The sequence below is a fragment of the Somniosus microcephalus genome, chromosome 3 (assembly GCF_052327205.1).
Source record: "Somniosus microcephalus isolate GS21.2 chromosome 3, FLI_Smic_1.0, whole genome shotgun sequence".
NCBI classification, from domain to species: domain Eukaryota; kingdom Metazoa; phylum Chordata; class Chondrichthyes; order Squaliformes; family Somniosidae; genus Somniosus; species Somniosus microcephalus.
The window spans coordinates 246,962,149-246,982,337 of record NC_140989.1 but is presented as its reverse complement, the minus strand read 5'-3'; the positions used below and the strand labels follow the sequence as shown (position 1 = coordinate 246,982,337).

At 41.3% G+C, this 20,189-nt stretch overlaps 1 protein-coding gene across 4 annotated transcripts in view; it reads right to left on the bottom strand.

Annotated features, from left to right (window-relative positions):
• suco (SUN domain containing ossification factor) overlaps positions 1-20,189 on the bottom strand; it is a 108,460-nt gene that overhangs the window by 60,465 nt on the left and 27,806 nt on the right. For 3 of the 4 annotated variants that reach the window (XM_085982318.1, XM_085982315.1, XM_085982317.1), the window contains exons 2-6: positions 12,188-12,278; positions 10,992-11,093; positions 3,134-3,279; positions 1,563-1,694; positions 1,172-1,361 (exon numbers count right to left, since the gene is read on the bottom strand). In XM_085982318.1, coding sequence (XP_085838444.1) covers positions 1,172-1,361; positions 1,563-1,694; positions 3,134-3,279; positions 10,992-11,093; positions 12,188-12,278 — 661 coding nt within the window. The remainder of the gene's footprint in view (positions 1-1,171; positions 1,362-1,562; positions 1,695-3,133; positions 3,280-10,991; positions 11,094-12,187; positions 12,279-20,189) is intronic. The other variant, XM_085982319.1, reaches the window with a different exon arrangement.

Below are 20,189 nucleotides of genomic sequence, written 5' to 3'. Positions count from 1 at the left end.
ATATTCAGATAAAAATTCAGTAAATTGGGAGGAAAAAAACATTGCTCCCCACCCTCAAAATGGTATATGTACGATGAAGTGATATTTATTTTCCTTAATCACTGTCTTTAAGAGCTTAGGTGACAAAACTACTCAAGTGTTAACAGTACTAATCCATGTCAAATGAACTTCTCAACTGGATCATTTCCTTATGGTCACTCTCTCCTATCTATTGCTCTGGTAGAGGTGGATATGCAGGTGGAATTGAATTGGGACCTAAAATCAGAATGTTAAGTCCTAAAAAAAATAAAAGCATCAGTTCCTTGTTTCTTAAAATGTTAAAATCTTGGATACATATTTTCTCACTATAGTTTGCTCATAGCTTATTACCCAAGTTTAACTATATCAGAGACTCTCACCAAGATACAAACACGGAGGAAAAAAGATCCTATGTTTTTAAATCAAATATTTGAATTTACAGGAAACTTTGGTTTATCCGGAGGTTGTATGTCCGGAAACCTCGATCTAACGGCAGAAATCAGCAGCTGTTTTGGTTAGTTTTTTTTCTTCTCCTAGCCTTTTTTTTTTTATATAAACAGTCAGGCTCTGCAAAGCGTCTCTGTAGCTCAGCAACAGCTTCAGAGATGCTTCCAAGGTACGGACCGAGTGTTTACAAGCTGTTGCTAAGCAACAGTGTTTGTTGTCAGATACGGAGACCGTATCCTTCAACATTAGCGCTGGTCTATCCGGAAGTTTTGACAGATCGGCAGCAGCTCGGTCCCGTCGGTGCCGGATATCGCGAAGTTTCCTGTATAACCCAATTCCACTCAGTCTTCATTTATTTAATATTGGTAAATTTACTGTTGAAGTTGGAACATAATTGCCAGCGTTGGCAGTTTTGCTAGCTTTTCCAGTGCTACCATCAAGTGATTTCAGAAGAGCTCTGGGTACCTTTTTAAAACCACTAAATGTCCGCAATGCTTCGTAAATACCCTACATTAGATTTCTAAAACATACAGGAGACACAGACAAGGGTAGTGAACAAAGCTTTTGCAAAAAAAGCCAATTTTGCTTTTAATCAAGACAGTGAGGAGCTCTAGATGGAGCATGAGCGCCCCACCAAAGACTCGGAATTGGACAAACATTACAACAAATCGTACCTGACATTATGACAGACTGCACTAGCACTTACCTCTGCCAACTCTTCTTGCTGCAAGTCCTGTGATGCGTTAGATGATTTTTCTATTGCTGGTGTCTGTTGGTCAGCTTCAAGCAAGTCTGCCTTCGGAATCTCGGAAAGCTCAGATTCAGAAATAGATTTAGGTGTTTTTCCTTTGCCGTTCGAAGAAGTTTTTGTACCATCACTAGGTTTCTCCGGAGGACTGAAAGTAAAAGAATAGTTCTCTAAATGCACCATTCTGCAGCCACAAACATTATAGCCAAGTTAATGCTTCCTCTTGCAATACTGAGTTTTTACTTATAATAATGAGAAGCAAGCAGAGCATAAAAGGAACCAGATACTGCAGATCCAGCACGGCAGAGAAAATATTTGCAAAGCCACGTGAGGCTCGTACAATACTCACCTTTCAGGCAGACTAACATAGGAGGGGGACTTGCTTTGAGGAATAGCCTCACTTTTCCCTCCAGCATCACAGTCAGCTTTTGACTGCTCATAGCTTAATATGGGAATATCATCACTGGAATTTTCTATTGCACTAAGGAAAAGAAATAATGACACTGTTTAACATATTACTTCACTCAAAAGGAACTTTTCCTCCAACCTGCCTGGACTACTTGAAATAGGAAACCTAAAAACACACACACAGCTAAAGCAAACATTAAAAATAATGGCAGAGATTTTGTGGTGGTAATGACAGTGAAATGGTCAGCATTCGCAGTCATTACCCCTCTGAAATGGACAGCAACTTCAGGATTTAGCGCATGCGCAGATAAACACGGAAACCCAGAAGTTGCGTTCATTCATTCCCTGCTCCGCCACAGGTTGCACCGTGGAACTCCTAGAGCTGCCAATCGATTCAAATCACACCGAAGGACGGAAACTTTCCCTATTATGCTAGAATATCGCTGTTAAGCACCCCCTACGAAAAGCCTTGTTGAAAGAGGTCTAAATGGGTTTTTAATGGCGTTTTGACTGCTGAACAACTGTTCTGGCCCTGAAAAACTAATTTTATATTTGTGGAATGTGAAATTTTTCTATGACTAAAATTACTTTTTTTTTAAACAATTTTTTTTAAAGTTTGATATTTCAGCTTCTACCCTATATGTATGTCCCAATCTTTATTTCATTCTTTAAAATTTATAATAAAGTAAATTAGAATCTGTGCATTTTACTTCCTGGTTTGCTGTCTGAGAATTCTTCAATGTGATTAGCTGCTCAGCCTGCTTGATGACATCACTATTGCTGGAAATTTGCTTGATTTGGCACCAGATTCAAACCAAGGTTGGGAGAGCTGGAATTCACGCCACAGAGGTCGCTAGATCTTTGCGGGCAGCGGCGAGTGCCGTCGCTTTGCTGCTGACCGCAACTTCCAGGCCAATATTGTAAATGCGAAGAGAACGCAATTTTAAAAAGAGTGAAGTACAGATTTTTGTTTTCATTCTGATTGCTTCTCATATCCTTAATCATTAAATTATCACACTGGCGTGTCCGTATTTTGCAAAGAACCATCTCGTCATCAGTAGAATAAAATGATGTGAAGATAACCCTTTAAGGCATTTAAAGCAAACTTCACATTACTTTGATATTTAGATTTTAAAAGAAAATTAGTGACTCAAGTGGAAAGTCAGGCATATCATAGTTATATTTCATATTTGATATCAAATTTAATCCATGAAAACCTGGCCAAAAACAAGTCATTATGAAAACTGATCACTTCTTTATGGATCGAGGTATTTTTTTTTTAATTCACACTTCCAAATCTCTGGTTATCTAATTCAATTAGGAAATTAGGAGTTGTGATCTACATCACATTTAAACAGTTCTTGTACATCAAATGGTTAAAAGAATCACTATGCCATATCTATTATACTAATGTTATACATCTATGTCTAACAGGTATAAACAAGATGGATGAACTGTACGGAGGCCTGCATTCTTGGTAAACATATGGTAATGATAGAGTAGGACACTTGCCTATGCTGCGAGAATGAGGCGTTCTCTGAGATAGTCGAACTGGAAATGCTATCAGTACTAGCAGCTACACTAGAAGGAGGTTCCTCCAGTCCTATAGAAGGCTCCAGACCGGGTTCAGGAAAATCAGACTGTTCAGAATTCACATGCTGTATATAAAGAAAAGTTCATGTTAAAGGTCAAATATTGTTTAATAGGAGCCTGATGTGGATGAAATGGATACTTAATACTTTCTTCAGTGCATTTGTTGCACAGCTGTCATGCAGCACCAGCATTTCACTTAAAATTCTTATTAACATATAATGACCCGGATTTTGTGGTAATACTGGTGAGGCTATCAATGCTCACTGTTATTGCGGGGTAAACTGGACAGCAACTTCTGGTGTCCGCACATACACAGTTGAAATCTGGAAGTTGCTGTCAAATACATGGCTCCTCCACAGGGTGCGCTGTTGCAGCCCTCACCGATAGACTCTGCATTGAAATGACTGCAACAGCACAAACTTGCTGCACTTACCCACTAGCTCTGCACTAAAAATGGCTGAGAAAGTTAGGGCTGGTGCATTCAAGAGTAAGTGAGTTTTTAACGGCATAATAAGTGATAATTACTGAATAACCTCTCTGGTCCTGAAAAATTAATTTTACAAGTGTGGCGTCTCATTCCTTCTGAAGAAAATTGGTGTTGGAGAGTTCATAAAAACTTTTCTGTCTGTCTCATCTCGCTCCCTTAATCCCATCTGTATTTCCCAATCTTTATTTTGCTTTCTGTACATCATTCAAATCCAATGTATATTTCCTCCTTTATACTTCCTGGCTTGGACTCTGAAGAATTCTCAATGAGACATGCAATCAGAGTGGTTGACGAGCCTTGCAGTTCCTTGTCCTGCTCAGACGTCACAGATCACCTGTAGAGGGCGCCGCGCTGGAAAGATGCCAGGTATGGAGAAATCTACGCCGAGAAGCCTGCAAAAACTCTCTTGGCAACTGTTAGCAAGGTGAATGGCGAGCGTCGATCCTTTGCCGCCGACAACAAAATCCAGGCCATTGTGAACTTCTATTGCCTCGGAAACACATTTCAGCTACTATGGCAACTACACGGAGGTCCCCACTATCACAGAAGTGAGTCTTCAGTCAATTCGATTCACTCCACGTGATATCAAGAAACGGTTGAGTGCAGTGGATACAGCAAAGGTTATGGGCCCCAACAACATCCCGGCTGTTGTGCTGAAGACTTGTGCTCCAGAACTAGCCACGCGTCTAGCCAAGCTATTCCAGTACAGCTACAACACTGGCATCTATCCAACAATGTGGAAAACTGCCCAGGTATGTTTTGGCCACAAAAAGCAGAACAAATCCAATCCGGCCAATTACCGTCCCATCAGTCTACTCTCAATCATCAGCAAAGTGATGGAAGGTATCGTCGACAGTGCTATCAAACGGCACCAATAACCTGCTCACTGATGCCCAGTTTGGATTCCGTCAGGACCACTCTGCTCCCGACCTCATTATTGCCTTGGTCCAAACATGGACAAAGGAGCTGAATTCCAGAGCTGAGGTGACTGCCCTTGACATCAAGGCAGCATTTGACAGAGTGTGGCATCAAGGAGCCCAAGTAAAGCTGAAGTCAATGGGAATCAGGGGGGGGGGGGGGGGGGGGGTAAACACTCCACTGGCTGGAATCATACCTAGCACAAAGGAAGATGGTTGGGGGTGAATCTCAGCACTCAGCCCTAGGACATCGCTGCAGGAGTTACTCAGGGCAGTGTCCTAGGCCCAACCATCTTCAGCTGCTTCATCAATGACCGCCCCTCCAACGTAATGTCAGAAATGGGGATGTCGGCTGATGACTGCAGAGTGTTCAGTGCCATTCACAACAAGATCTGGACGACATATGGCTTGGGCTGATAAGTGGCAGGTAAGATTCACACCACACAAGTGCCAGGCAATGGCTATCTCCAACAAGCGAGAGTCTAACCACTACCCCAGGAGATTCAACGGCATTACCATCGCCGAATCCCCTACCATCAACATCCCGGGGGGGGGGGTCACCATTGACCAGAAACTTAACTGGACCAGCCACATAAATACTGTGGCAACAACAGCAGGTCAGAGACATGGTATTCTGTGGCGAGTGTCTCACCTGCTGACTCGCCAAAGCCTTTCCACCATCTACAAGGCACAAGTAAGGAGTGTGATGGAATACTGTCCACTTGCCTGGGCGAGTGCAGCTCCAACAACACTCAAGAAGCTCAACACCATCCAGGACAAAGCAGCCCGCTTGATTGGCTCCCCATTGACCACCTTAAATATTCACTCCCTCCACCACCGGGATACAGTGTCTGCAGTGTGTACCATCTACAAGATGCACTGCGGCAACTCGCCAAGGCTTCTTTGGCAGCACCTCCCAAACCCGCGACCTCTTCCACCTAGAAGGATAAGGGCAGCAGGCGCATGGGGACACCACCACCTCCAAGTTCCCTTCCAAGTCACACACCATCTGACTTAGAAGTATATCGCAGTTCCTTCATCATTGCTGGGTCGAAATCCTGGAACTCCCTCCCTAACAGCACTGTGGGAGTACGCTCACCACACGGACTGCAGCGGTTCAAGAAGGCAGCTCATGACCACCTTCTCAAAAGGCAACTAGGGATGGGCAATAAATGGCCAGCGACGCCCACATCTCATGAATGAATTTTTAAAAAACACTGCGTTAGATTAAAGTTTGCATAATAGAGCAATTCATCTGGCATTTTAAAAATAAAATTTGTAAAGATGGACTGTTATTTGAAGACCTGACACCTTAAATTTTCCATCTTTCTCAGAATTGCGAAACAAATTGATATGTTCTTGCCCTCTACCTACAAATTATGACAGCATTGTACAATTCAGATGCTCCAATCTGGTCAGAGTAGAATCATTCTTTTCTAGGTTATTTTATTTCACTAGAGCAAATAATAAAAATGATTTACTTTAAACCCCATTTTGCAAAAACCAAAATATATTTATATAGCACCTTTAACATAATGGCCCGTATTTTATAATGCCTACGCCGTAGGGACATCGGAAATGCCGGTTTCAGGCAGGAGAAGCAAACCGGTATTTCCGATCTGTCAAGAATGCTCTTGACAGATCGGACACCTGCCCTAGAGAAGGGCCTCTGAAGGGGGGGGGGGGGGCCCCAAGATCCGCTTTCAGGAGAACCTCCGCCCGCTGAAAACCCTTAGAAATCTTACACCCGAGTTGAAAAAAGTTAAGGGAAAAAATGTCCACTCATTTATCATTTTAAGTTACTTTTAAAAAAAAGGTAAGTTTATCTTTAGCCCCGTAAAAAACGTTTTTTCAAAAAATGTAATTTTTGTTCAAAATATTTAATTTAATGCAATTTTAACTCATGTTGGAATAAATGGGTCTTTTTCCAAGTGGCAGGCAGTGACTAGTGGGGTACCGCAGGGATCGGTCCTTGGACCCCAGCTATTCACAATATATATTAATGATCTAGATGAGGGAACTAGATGTAATATCTCCAAGTTTGCAGACGACACAAAGCTGGGTGGGCGTGTGTGATGTGAAGAGGATGCAGAGAAACTCCAGTATGATTTGGACAGGTTGGGTGATTATACTGCATCTGCCATGCATCTGCCCAATGTGGATAAATGCGAGGTTATCCACTTTGGTGGCAAAAACAGGAAGACAGATTGAATGGCAATAGATTGGGAAAAGGGGAAGTGCAACGAGACCTGGGTGTCCTTGTGCACCAGTCGCTGAAGGTAAGCATGCAGGTGCAGCAGGCGGTTAAGACAAATGGTATGTTGACCTTCATAGCGAAAGGGTTTGAGTACAGGAGCAAGGATGTCCTGCTGCAGTTGTACCAGGGCCTTGGTGAGACCACACCTTGAGTATTGTGTGCAGTTTTGGTCGCCTTATCTGAGGAAGGATGTTCTTGCCATGGAGGGAGTGCAGCGAAGATTCACCAGACTGATACCTGGGATGGCAGGAATGACATATGGAGAGAGATTGGGTCGATTAGGCTTATATTCGCTGGAGTTCAGAAGAATGAGAGGGGATCTCATTGAAACTTATAAAATTCTAACAGGACTAGACAGACTAGATGCAGGAAGGATGTTCCCTATGGCGGGGGAGTCGAGAACCAGGTGTCACAGTCTAAGGATAAGGAGTAAGCCATTTAAGGGCTGAGATGAGGAGGGATTTCTTTACCCAGAGTGGTGAACCTGTGGAATTCTCTACCACAGAAGTCCATTGAGGCCAACTTATTAAATATATTCAAGAAGGACACGGTACTGAATTTGGATGATCAGCCATGATCTCATTAAATGGCAGAACAGGCTCAAGGGGCCGAATGGCCTACTCCTATCTTCTATGTTTCTATGTTTAAAAACCATGTGTTTTTGGGGTGATCTCCATTCATATATTTGACAGGTCTATCTGTCAAAAGTATGGAGAGATTCCCTTCTCCTATTGGCTGGCCTGACCCACATGATCCCAGGGACACTTACGAACCACATGCGCTCCTGGGATACGTGGGCCCTGCGCATTTCGACTGGAGAGGCCCAGGAGCGGAAGTGTCCGGACCTCGGGAGCCCTCGGGCAAGTTTGTAGATTTTTTTCCCCCCCGATAGGAGGCATCCACACGCAGGAAGCCTCCCATCGGAAATTATGGGCAAATAAAGCGTCACAGGGGCGTTATCAAACAAATTGACACCGAACCACACAAGGAGATATTAGCGCAAATGACCAAAAGCTTGGTCAGAGAGATAGGTTTTAAAGGAGCATCTGAACAGAGGAGGGGGAATTCCAGAGCTATGGGCATTGGCAGCTGAAGGCACAACCGCCAATGGTGGAGCGAGTAAAATCAGGGATGCTCAAGAGGCCAGAATTGGAGGAGCGCAGATATGAGGGTTGTAGGGCTGGAGGAGATTACAAAGATAGAGAGGGGCAAGGCCATGAAGGGATTTGAAAACAAGAATGAAAATGTAAAAAAAAAATCAAAGCACTGGGAGCCAATGTAGGTCAGCGAGCACAGGGGTGATGGGTGAATAGGACTTGGAGAGAGTTAGGACATGGGCAGCAGACCTTCAAGTGGAACAACCCTTCCGAATCATTAGCAAACAGCGAGAACAGGAGCAATGCACTTTAATTAATACAATGCAATTGGTTTTATTCTGTCACACAATTATTACTCTTAAAATTTCAGATTTCCAAAAAGAGAAAACAATGCAACTCACTCAGCTACTAGTGTCCTATTCCACACGAAGAACAGCCCGCCCATCATCCCCATCCTCAGCACTAGCTCTCCATATGGCAAAACGTTAACTTAAAATTCTCATCCCAGTCTTCAAATCTCTCCACAGCATGGCTCACCATTCATGCGATGCCTCTTCTAGCCTTAAAAACCCTTCTCTCACCCTTTGGTCTTCAGGCTCCTGATCATTCCCTTCTCCCTGTATCCTACCATTGGTAGCAAAGCCTGCCGCCATCTCAGCATTAAACTTTGGTTTTCCTTCCCTAAACCCCTCCATCTTTTTAATTCCCTCTCCACTTTTAAGAACCATCTCAAAACCAAACTGTTGATTACCCAACCTAAGCTCTCCTGCCACGGCTATGTCCAATCCTTTTAAAATCAGTCTTTTTTATTTTTTCACCCCATGCAACTGCTTGGAGACATTTTCTAATAATAAAAGATGCTATGTAAATGTAGTTACTTTTGGTTGAACTTTTTGCTCATCAGGATAGAGCCGTCAATCCCTAATGGAACAATATCTACCTTTGTTATGCAGCCCGAACATCAAGCACTCCCTGTTCATGTATAGCAGGCCTAGATGCAGGGTAAAAGCTCCCTCTACTCTGAAATAACATGCTGGAAACACTCGGCAGGTCAGGCAGCATCCGTGGAATGCTACCTCTACTCTGCCCTCACCTTAGAAGAGCCTGTTCTTTACTGCATAAGTGTAAATCTCTCCATCTCCCACACTGACCATCCTTGTGACCTCAGCGACAATGCCACTGCGCACCAAGTGATGTACCTTGCCTCTACTGGGAATCAGATTGGAGATTGCACAAACTAATTACACACAAAACCCTTATAACCACATAAGACCCCTATAACCAGAGGACACTTCATCTGGAGTGCAGGCTGGTTTCAAATTAAGTCACAGAAGTACTTTACTGTGCCAAACAGCACCTTCAGTTTATTCACAATATTTTTCGTTGTACAATAAAGACTTGCATTTATATAGCGCCTTTCACGACCACCGGACGTCTCAAAGCGCTTTACAGCCAATGAAGTACTTTTTGAAGTGGAGTCGCTGTTGTAATGTGGGAAACGCGGCAGCCAATTTGCACACAGCAAGCTCCCACAAACAGCAATGTGATAATGACCAGATAATCTGTTTTTGTTATGTTGGTTGAGGGATAAATATTGGCCAGGACACCGGGGATAACTCCCCTGCTCTTCTTCGAAATAGTGCCGTGGGATCTTTTACATCCACCGGAGAAAGCAGACAGGGCCTCGGTTTAACGTCTCATCTGAAAGACGGCACCTCCCACAGTGCAGCACTCCCTCAGCACTGCACTGGGACTTGAACCCACAACCTTCTGACTCAAAGGTGAGTGTGTGGCCAACTAAGCCACAGCTGACACATTTTTAGTTGTATAATAACTATGTCCTATATTTTTTCAAAGTTAACAAGTATTGGCAAATAAAGATATTATGGGCTCCCCCAGTGGCACAGTGAATTGCTGTGCTAGAGACCAGTAAGGCTCCAGCTCAATTCCTGGTCTTTGCTGAGATACCTTGCCTCAGACAGGGTACAGAGAAATGCGCCAATTGCCCTTGCTGCCTCTGGATTCGGGAGGGGAGAAACTGCGACAGGCATCCCACACCCGAAACATTATCCTCTAACTCCACGTATGTGAGCTGCTGCTGGGTCAACTCGGTCAGATCGTTGCCAACTGTGATTTCCACAGTGGCCAAATTGCCTCCCATTCACGGTCGAGGCTCATGTGTGAATAATGGGCTTTTGTATATGGTACCAGAGAGCAATCCAAGGACGGCTATGGAATCCTACTCCAAAAAATGGAGTACCTCCAGGAGGACGAGAGTGAAAATTGTCAAGCTAACAAAACGTTTAATAGAAAATGGTATGAAAACTAGCTTTTAAACCCGAGAAAGACTGTTACCAATGAACACAAGCTTACAGTCAGCTGGACTTGACTGCTTGATCCTTTGAAAGAGAGAGAACATGGGTAGTTCATTATAGGTCATCCATTGTCAAAGCAGTGTGGTGAATGAGCAAACCTTTTCCAATCTAAAAGTAGCAACAGAGCTATGCTCAGCATTTCATATTTCACTGGCAAAATATTTTCATGAAGTTAACAAAACAATTTGTACCTGCTCCCACTATAAATATTGCAATAGGATATTTACTTGCTGCTATTCAGAATGTTCAAAATACAATACAATACATCTGCTTTTTACAGGGTGCTCCACTCCAGTACTGCATCAATGTAACTAGCCAGTTTATTCCCTCCCCCATTTCTCTTGTTCTCCTTTAGCTAGCAGGGTGATATTGGCTTGCAGAGATATTTTACATGTTTGGTGACGACTACTGCCACACTGGCAACAAGCTCGGAACTCATGGCTCACTTGAGGACAGGTGGATGCAAGTGGCAGCAGGGTGGGATCCAAAACCTGCAAATGTCTGGCTAAAAAGTCAACTCCTTGCCTTTAGAGCTACTGGATTTCAAATGTACAAGTGATAAATACTTCGCAATGCACATATACGGCTAACAATTTTACTTTATTAGTAACAGTTTAAGATAGCAAATCAAATTTACATCTTACCTGATAGTTTGCTTTTGTGCAGTCTTCTAGTAGTGGCTCTACATGACCGTTGAGATCTGAAGGCTTCACATCTGTAGATTCATCGGCCACATCCTGCTTGGGCTAGATTAGAATATATAATTAATATATATGTGGCTCAGAGGAGAATGCAGTTTAACAGTTAGACAAATCTAAACAAATTGGGGCAGAATTTGCGGTTGGTATGACTGCGTACTCTCGAGAGTACGCAGTCATACCGCCTTTGAAATGGGCAGCAAGTTTGGGATTTCCGCATGTAAATCCAGAACTTGTGATGTCAAGTTCCAACTTGACAGATCATCCGCTCTGACTGCATTTTCCTCATTGCTGGCGCAGAGTTGGGCTAATTGCCCATGAACTGCCCAGCAATTACACATGAAAATGTTATGGCTGGTGCAAACAGGCACAGGAGCCTGTGCACAGTGTAAGGGAATAACTGTAATGATAAAAAATCTTCATCCGATGCTTTTTTGTTTAAATTACTATAAACATGTTTGCCCTTTACACTGCACCTGCCTGAGGGATTAGCAAACTCCCAGAAGTTCAGTTGAATATTATCCAAATGTACATCTCTGCTTGAATAAAGCAGTTAAGCAGCCTGCAGTGTAGTGTGATTGCTTCTGGTCTATTGATAATTTCCCCCAAAATTCATTTCTAATTCCAAGAATATAAATCCATACTGGGGTGAGTGAGACACTGGGGGTGAATGGGAGACCTTCTGTTGCCTGATCGGAGCACCGCCCCACGTGATTCCAGGTACGCTTCCGCACGTTGTGCACCCCTGGGGTCTGTGGGCCACTATGTGGTGTTCAACTCCAGTGTCTGACAGCAACTTCTCAGAGGAGGTTCCCAGCAGGTAGGTGCACATTCTGTTTGGAGGTCGATGGCATATTCTGTAGCTACACCGCCGACTGCAATTGCAGGGTCACTGTCATTTACATAATATAGCTGCATTACATATGCAAACGATTTACACCCAAGTGAAAATGAGGGGTCTGCAATTTGATGCCTCCTCCCAATTATTGCGCTTTTTAAAATTGCATATTTAGCAGAAATAGGAAAAACTGCAGCTCCTGGGCTATCTTTCCTTAAAACAAGCAAGCATCGGAGTTTGAAAGTGTACGTTATTACGACCCACTGTGCAATCGCAAATTGCAGTTTTAAATATGGTTTCTAACCTTTTCTTCAAAGTGCTCATCTTGTGCAAAATTTGTTACTGCTGAGGAACTTTCCTGTTGCCCAGTACAGCCTATGTGCCGACGAGGGCACCTGTAAATGGAAAGAATTTTTTACATTTGAGTAGAACTACAAAATGAACAGAGAGAAATACCAGAGTTTAAGATAACTCGCACAAAAAATATCAATCCAACTTGGAAGTTTACTGAACAAATCTATCGACTTGTAATATTCAGTATGGTTAGACTCTAGAACCAATTGGTTCTGGGTAAAGATATTCATATTTTGCACACAAGTACACACTTAACAAGTCATGACTGGTCACAGTGCAGTATATTAAAAGCACCAATATAGTGTGCTGCAAAGTAGCAAGATGCAGGTTTTAGGTCTTACTGTACTTCAAACTTATGCAGTATTAGGAAACTTTATTATATATATTTTACCCCTTTGAAAAATTGTTGATGCAGTCAAAATAGACCTACAAGCACACAGATGTGCAGCACCACAAAAGATCTGAAATGGTCTGTAAACACAGTTCACATCTTAAAGCCATGCTAAATCACTCTTTGGTTTGAAGTATTAAGATTTCAAAATAGAAATGCCCATTTTTGTTTCATCAACACTTACTGCTGACCGAGGACAAATAAGTTAAAGTAATGGATTACTACACCACAAAATTACATTTTTAAAATGATACTGTAACAAAAGGTTTGAGGTGATGTCATTTGTCTGTGAAGCCAAGCATGGAGTCGGAAGAGTGCAAATATGGTCCGTAAACCAATGATTTCTTTAAAACCTAGCATATCTCTAATTGTGCAACACTTTATTCAAATCCGCATCACCTAGAATTATTATCGTGGGGCTACGTGCCAACAAACGTGGACAACAGATTTTTCAGAAAAGCAAATGAGGGAATAAACTATACTGTAGTTCAGATTAATGCTTTAATTATACAGTAACAATAGGATGCAAGTTTCCAAACAGTCAGCAGAGACATGGTAGGTTAAATGAGGGATCAACACACAAAGCCCATGGCAGCTTTGAAGCTGACTGGAATGTTTTCTAAATTCCTAAATATTACAAAGTTTATTTTAGGATAATGTATAAGTCAGCAGATCCAATAACAGACGGGTTTCTTTCCAAGCAAAGGCCACAGAACAATGTGCGTCTTTACACCATCTTGTTCAAATGCAGTCATCTGACATGACAGATATAGAAAGCATGACATTTGAAATGCTGGAGAGACAAAAAAAGATTAAAACTGTAGAACTGGCCCTGTCCCTTCTTAATCAAACTGCTTTATTATTCACAACTATATAAATCATTGTACAGTTTCCCGCAGCTCATAGAAGAAATGGAGATGGAGTGCTTTATTATGTTATAAAGTAAGATGCTTGCATTGCCAGACCTAACTTCTTTGCCATGATTTGAGGCTGGTTCAATATAAAAATCTCAACCAAGCTTCAACTGTTTCAGACAGACTTGGATTTCACAAAACAAATAATATGCGCTTTTAATATTTAAAAAGTTTCAATTTAAATTTCCAGGCATCTCCATTCCTAGAGAGCGTATTATTTATTTGAAATGCATTTTATATTTTCAGAATCCATTTTCTAATTCAGAATTCCTGCACTCTGTTGGTGTCAGCTGGAATGGCAAGATGCAAACAGGATTGCATCAGTCGCTGCACTGGGTCACAGTCTGTGAAACGGAGGCTGGTGACAGGAGATGGAAGAGAAGAAATACAAACCATAAGATTGACAATGTTGCAACATATTTAAAAATGTGAAATTTAAATACACAGGTTTCAAGCAACATAATACTTCACTGAAAACTCTATGGCCAACTACCTCCAGGAATGATGTAGTTATTTATGATAAATATTAATGAAGGGATGATTTCCTTTTTGTAATAAACCAATTTTACAAATGCTTATTACTGTAAAGAGCCAAATACAGCAGAAGTGAGGCGTAAAACTGGTGCTTCCGCCCCCCCCCCCCCCCACCCACCCCACAGTCAACGCACAATTCTTCCGATTTTAGACTCAGAAACTCTGCTAAGTTCGAAGCCGGAATACCTTGCACTGTTTAATTTTGTAGTTTGAATACAATTTGTAGAAAGTCTAAGCTGGACAACAGATTTTTCTTTTGAAATTTAAGAGAAAGCATCCACTCTTTTTGCACACATGAAAAAAATGACTAGATTTATAACTGGTAAAATAAAAAATAACTTTTTTGAAGTATTAAGAAATTACCATACAAGTTATCAATTGAGCTGCTCTTGGAAAATAAAGAAACACTTACATATACATAAAAAATTGAATTGATCGTCAACAGGAAGGCCAGTACAGGCACAAAGTTATGATCTGAAAGCAAGAGGTTATGATTTAAAAGCAAGATGCTCAGATTATATAAAAGTAACCCATAAACATGAAACCAAATCGTCTGCAAATGCCACTTGAATCCCAAGATTAGAGTACAGCACTTTGAGATCTTATTTTACATATTTTTCCCCAATTAGGTACATCAGTTTGTTGCTACAGTCACAAGTGTTTAAGCGTCTTAGTACAGTAATAGCTACAATATTAACCTTTAGGATAATACTTCTGCGTTAATACTGGGGAGCCAGACTGCAGAAAAAATTCTATGTACCAAGATATATGCAACAAGATCATGCTACTTTGGTTTATTAACAGCAACTGATGGAATGCACAATTCTGAAGCTGAAAATTAAATCTAAAATGAACTGTAGCTAAATGATTGTGGTATCAGACAGGATTACACATTTAACATAGTACAGCATGTCAGAACAACAATTTCTGCATTCATTCAACTAAACTTTAGTCTAGTGCCAGTTTATTGAGGTCGATGTGCTGAATAAGTCACACTTTGTAAAGCCCGGCTTAAAGTAGTGCAATGTGATAACTAGAAAATGTTTAAGCAGCATGCAACAGCAAGTTCTCTTAATAAAAATGCCTTTTTAGGTTACCAACAAACTAAAGAAAATCAGGAATATAATTTGGCAAAGGGACATTAAACTTTGCGAAGATAACAAAAACAAAGGATCGTTGACTACCTCGGGCCCATTTGCAGTCAGTGGTCATGCAGCACAAAGACCATGCGGTGATATACTCCAACTCCTGGAAGCATACTCAAACATATTAACCACATTGCTGCCAACTATAGATCAAAATATGAGGCTAAATATATACACTAAAGCAAAGGGAAAAAACCTACTACAAAGCCTTCCATTGGTATATGCAAACTATATACTTAAAGATATGCTTCTTCCCTAATTTCATAAAATATTTTACTTTGCACATATTGAAACAATATTCATAAGCAAAGTAACATACAGACTAAGTTTACTCTTCAATAAAGAAAAACAACAACTTTGCAGTGCCAGATAGCTCAGACGTCTTCACTAATATAGCTTTAGGCTTATTTTTAAAAAAGGGAACATATTTCTCATGAAAAACTCAAATACACCTCCCTGCAAGATCTATGGATTAAAAGGCACTGCATTGTAGGCTTTCCCACTGCTCCTGGTTTAGGATTCTGAATAATGTGTATTCAGGATTACGGTCAGACAAATGCCCCCAACCATCCAACGGAGAAAAACAAATTCCTTTTCTTCAAAAAGTAAATAGAAAATCCAGGCAAACAAAGATTCAGCAGGTTCAAGTCCCACTTCAGAGACTTGAGCACAAAAATCTAGGCCGACACTCCAGTAGTGTTGAGGGAGTGCTGCACTGCCAGAGGTTCCGTCTTTCGGATGAGACGTTAAACCGAGGCCCCGTCGGCTCTCAGGTGAACGTAAAAGATCCTATTTCGAAGAAGAGCAAGGGAGTCATCCCCGGTGTCCTGGCAAATATTTATCCCTCAACCATCACTAAAACAGTCTATCTGGTCATTATCACATTGCTGTTTGAGGGAGCTTGCTGTGCACAATTGGCTGCCACGTTTCCTACATTACAACAGCAACTACACTTCAAAAGTACTTCAGTAATTGTAAAGCACTTTGGGATATTGGTGGTCATGAAAGGCGCTATATTTCTTTCAATATGAAAGGCAGATTTATGTATCTCTCTCTCTCTTGGTTCGGTAAGTAAATGCATTGCATGGCACTAAGCCACACATACCAGAAAAGTTCTTGGTTTGATGCCTATGTTTTTCATCCTATTACCTATTTCTTTTTGAAGAAAAGGAATTTGTTTTTCCTCCATTGGATAGTTGGGGGCATTTGTATCCCTACCTAGATGGTACTGAGGATACTGAAAATAATCTTATTTCCATAGGCTGAAGGGGAGAAATAGTTCATCAGGATTCCAAAAGCTGATAGCTATACGCTGACACTAGTTAGTGGGTGGTCAAAACTGATCGGGAGCATTGATGTTCTCGCCTATTTTTCAAACTTTGTTTGCACTATGGGCCTAGGCCGACATCTAGCTTTCTCAATGAAACAAAGAAATGTGCCAATTGATTGCCATTTTAATTCTCTGCCCCACTCCCACTCTGGCCTTGGCCTTGGCCTCCTACACTGTTCCAATGAAGCTCAATGGAAGTTCAAGGAACCGCACCTCATCTTTTGATTAGACACTTTACAGCCTACTGGACTCATTGAGTTCAACAATTTCAGATCATAACCACTGCTCCCATTTTTTCCAGACAGCAGTCTCCGATGACCAGAAGCTTAACTAGGCCAGCCGTATCAACACCGCAGCTGCAACACTGGAGCTGAAGCTGGGTACGCTGAAGAGTGGCTCACCTCCAGACTCCCCAAATCCTTTTCACTATCTACAGGACACAAGTCAGGAGTGCGATGAAATACTCACCGTTTTCCTTGATGGGGACTCCCACAACAATACAAGAAATTTGACACTATCTAAATTGGCACCCTGCTGTTGGATTCAATATCTACCCCCTCCACCACCAGGCGCACTGTGGCTACAGTATTACTATCTACAGGATGTACTGTACCAACTCACCAAGCTTACTTCAACAGCACCTCACAGACCCTCAACCTCTACCACCAAGAAGGTAAAGAGCAGCAATATCATGATATCATCCAAGTCTCTCCTCCTCTTCCCCAACCTCCACACCCCACCCAAGTCATACACCATCATTACTTGGCCATTCCTGCATTATTGCTGGCTCACAATTATGCAATTCCCCATCTAGCATCATTATGAAGCTCCATCACTACAAAGACTACAGCAGTTCAAGGCTCACTGCCCCCTTCTCAGGGTAACTAGGAATGGGCAATAAATACATCCTTGCCATTATTGCCAACATCTAGAGAACACAAAGTTTCTCAACAATATTCTTGACATTTTACTAAAAATGTACTAAATTATGATGGTCAAGCAGTTAACTCGGCACCAACATAGCAAGTATAATGTGCTAACAAAATATTTTAAAATCCAATTATGGAGCACATTACTCCAACTAAAAGGTTTACCACAAGATGACAGAGAGTAAAGTTTTCTCTCTTTACTCCAAAAAAGATGGAGACAATGGCCCAGAAATTCGGGTCCCCACGCATGGTAGGCCCAATGGAAGTGCCAGTTTCCTGCATGCACTGTGCATGAAACCGGAACTTCCGTTCCCTTAAAGGAAAGGGTTCAGAGGTCGAACGCGTACACCGGAGAGGAAGCGCGTGCGCATCGATCTTACGTTTTTTTTGCAGATTTCTCCAGGAGTTACACTTTTAAAAAGCAGGCCAACAAGGTAAGTGGTGAATTAATTAAAATTAAAACATTTTTTCCCACAGGTTTATTATTTTTAAACACTTTAAAGAAAAGTAAGTTTATTTTTGGCCCTGTTAGAAAATGTAATTTTTTTCAAAAATTTAAATTGTTTAAAATAGTTATTTTATGTAACTTAGTTATTTTAAAAATGTGATTTTAAATTTTTTTGGGGGAAGTTTTAGTGATGTTTTGGGGCTTATAGTATTTATAGTTTTTGACAGCTCTTCCTGTCAATTTTATGAATGGGCATTTCCCTGCTACCATTGGCTCTCCATGGCCTACGTTGAACTAACTGCGCCCCTGGGATACGCAAGCACTGCGCGCCGGCAGTTGGAGGCGGCCCAGGATCGGAATTCCACGCAGGCCCACAGCACACCGGCCGGGGCATTGGTAAGTGCAGGTCGGAGGCTTGCACCCGCGGGAAGCCTCCAACCCAAATTTCTGGGCCAATATTTATTTCTCACAATAAGCAACTGCAGAATGAAGTTAGATATTGAGTAACTGCAAAACACAGATCATCAGCATTAGTTGGAAGAATGGTGTCCCACCCAGTATATTCGATCAAGTTCAAACTTGTAAATGGTTTGGGTTGTATAGCAAAACTGGTAAGCAGGCAGGAGAATTTTTTTTTTTTAATTTGTCCTTTAATAGAAAAGGGAACAAAACTTGTTTTGCCCATAACCAAAAATTCTGCCATTTCTTGACAAACTGCACATCCATTTTTTTTTTTCCAAACCTGAAGATTTATAAGCCTGCCTCAATTGTAAATAATCAAAAAAATCTCAGATTTAAGAACCTGATGTTCATTAAATGTAGAACATGATTGGTAGATGTTACTGAAGCAAATAATAACGAGCTCTAAGGGAATACTATGGAATAAGGTTTTACGTAATGTAAATTCCATAGAGCTAAAACTGATTAGAATGGGATTGCTGTTTAGGCAACAGTTACAAGTCTGGGACAGTAAGAGCCACCTAAATTGGCACATGGTAGGTAGCAGAACACATCTCATTCCTAATCTCACAGAACACATTTTCCTAATAACTGGCATGTTTTTGATTCTTGTACACAATCCAAAGCAATATCAGGGTGCAAACTCAAAAATTACATGGCTAAGGGAAGATTCCGTGATCTGGATATGTAGAGCACACAAGAATAAAAAATTGATGTAAAATACAAATTCATGACTTCAATGCAAGAAACTTGTGGATTGAGTTGACTTGTAATTCCAAATTTTCAAAGTAATTTTTTTTTTAATGTTTTAAGTTTTTTTTTGAGAGGCAAATTCTTAACTATAATAGCAAACTGAAATAAGTTGCTCATTAGGAATTCACCAAATGCTTTAAGTGAAAAGGAAGCTGCCCTCTGCAGCACTGAATATTAGAAACATAGGAATTGCCAGATGAAAAAAGATCAGGGTCTATCTAGTTTGTCTTTTACCATCCTGGTAGTCCCAGAGTTAAATTACTCAATTAGGAATGGTATGACTGGGCACCACCAGGATCTTCCGAGTCGGTTTCCATGGGAAATGATGAGAAAACAAAGGGGTAGATGATGAAAGTAATGGCTTGGATAACATTTATTTCAGCCATGATTTGTAAATGCAGTTTTAAAACTCTCAGCAGCAACTGAAGCAGATTACATTTAAGTCAAGATTGGAATGCAAATAAAGTGACATTAAATATATAAAACATGCAAGTACAAAGCAGCATGAAAAAGTGCCGCAAGGAGAACACAGGTCGATGTACGAAGGGTCACAGACCCGAAACGTTAACTTGGTTTCTCTCTCCACCGATGCTGCCTGGCCTGCTGAGTGTTTCCAGCATTTTCTGATGGAATATTACAATTTGACAGTACAATACTGCAACAAGATGATGAAAACTAGCTACTGTAACCCAATCATCCATCAAGATGTTGGCTCAGTTTGCTGAATTAAAAAAATTACTTTGTTCTGCAAGAGATATCAGACGATGGGGAACAACGTCAACTTTGGACATTACGGGGCAGAGTTTCTGCTTTGGGCACAATCTGTGATCCGGGTGGAAATTGCGCTAGTTTTGATAACTTTTCCCAGTTTCCGCTCAAACTCATTTGCATATCGCCAACGTAAAATCTGCCATGAGCCAGCGCAATCGGGCAGTGTTATAGAACGTAATTTAAGTTGCTTTAAAAGATTCCTCGATATATTTAAGAGTGGTTACCTGGTGCAGTTTGATTAATACAGCTGAAAATGGGTTTATCAGCAAAAATAAGCA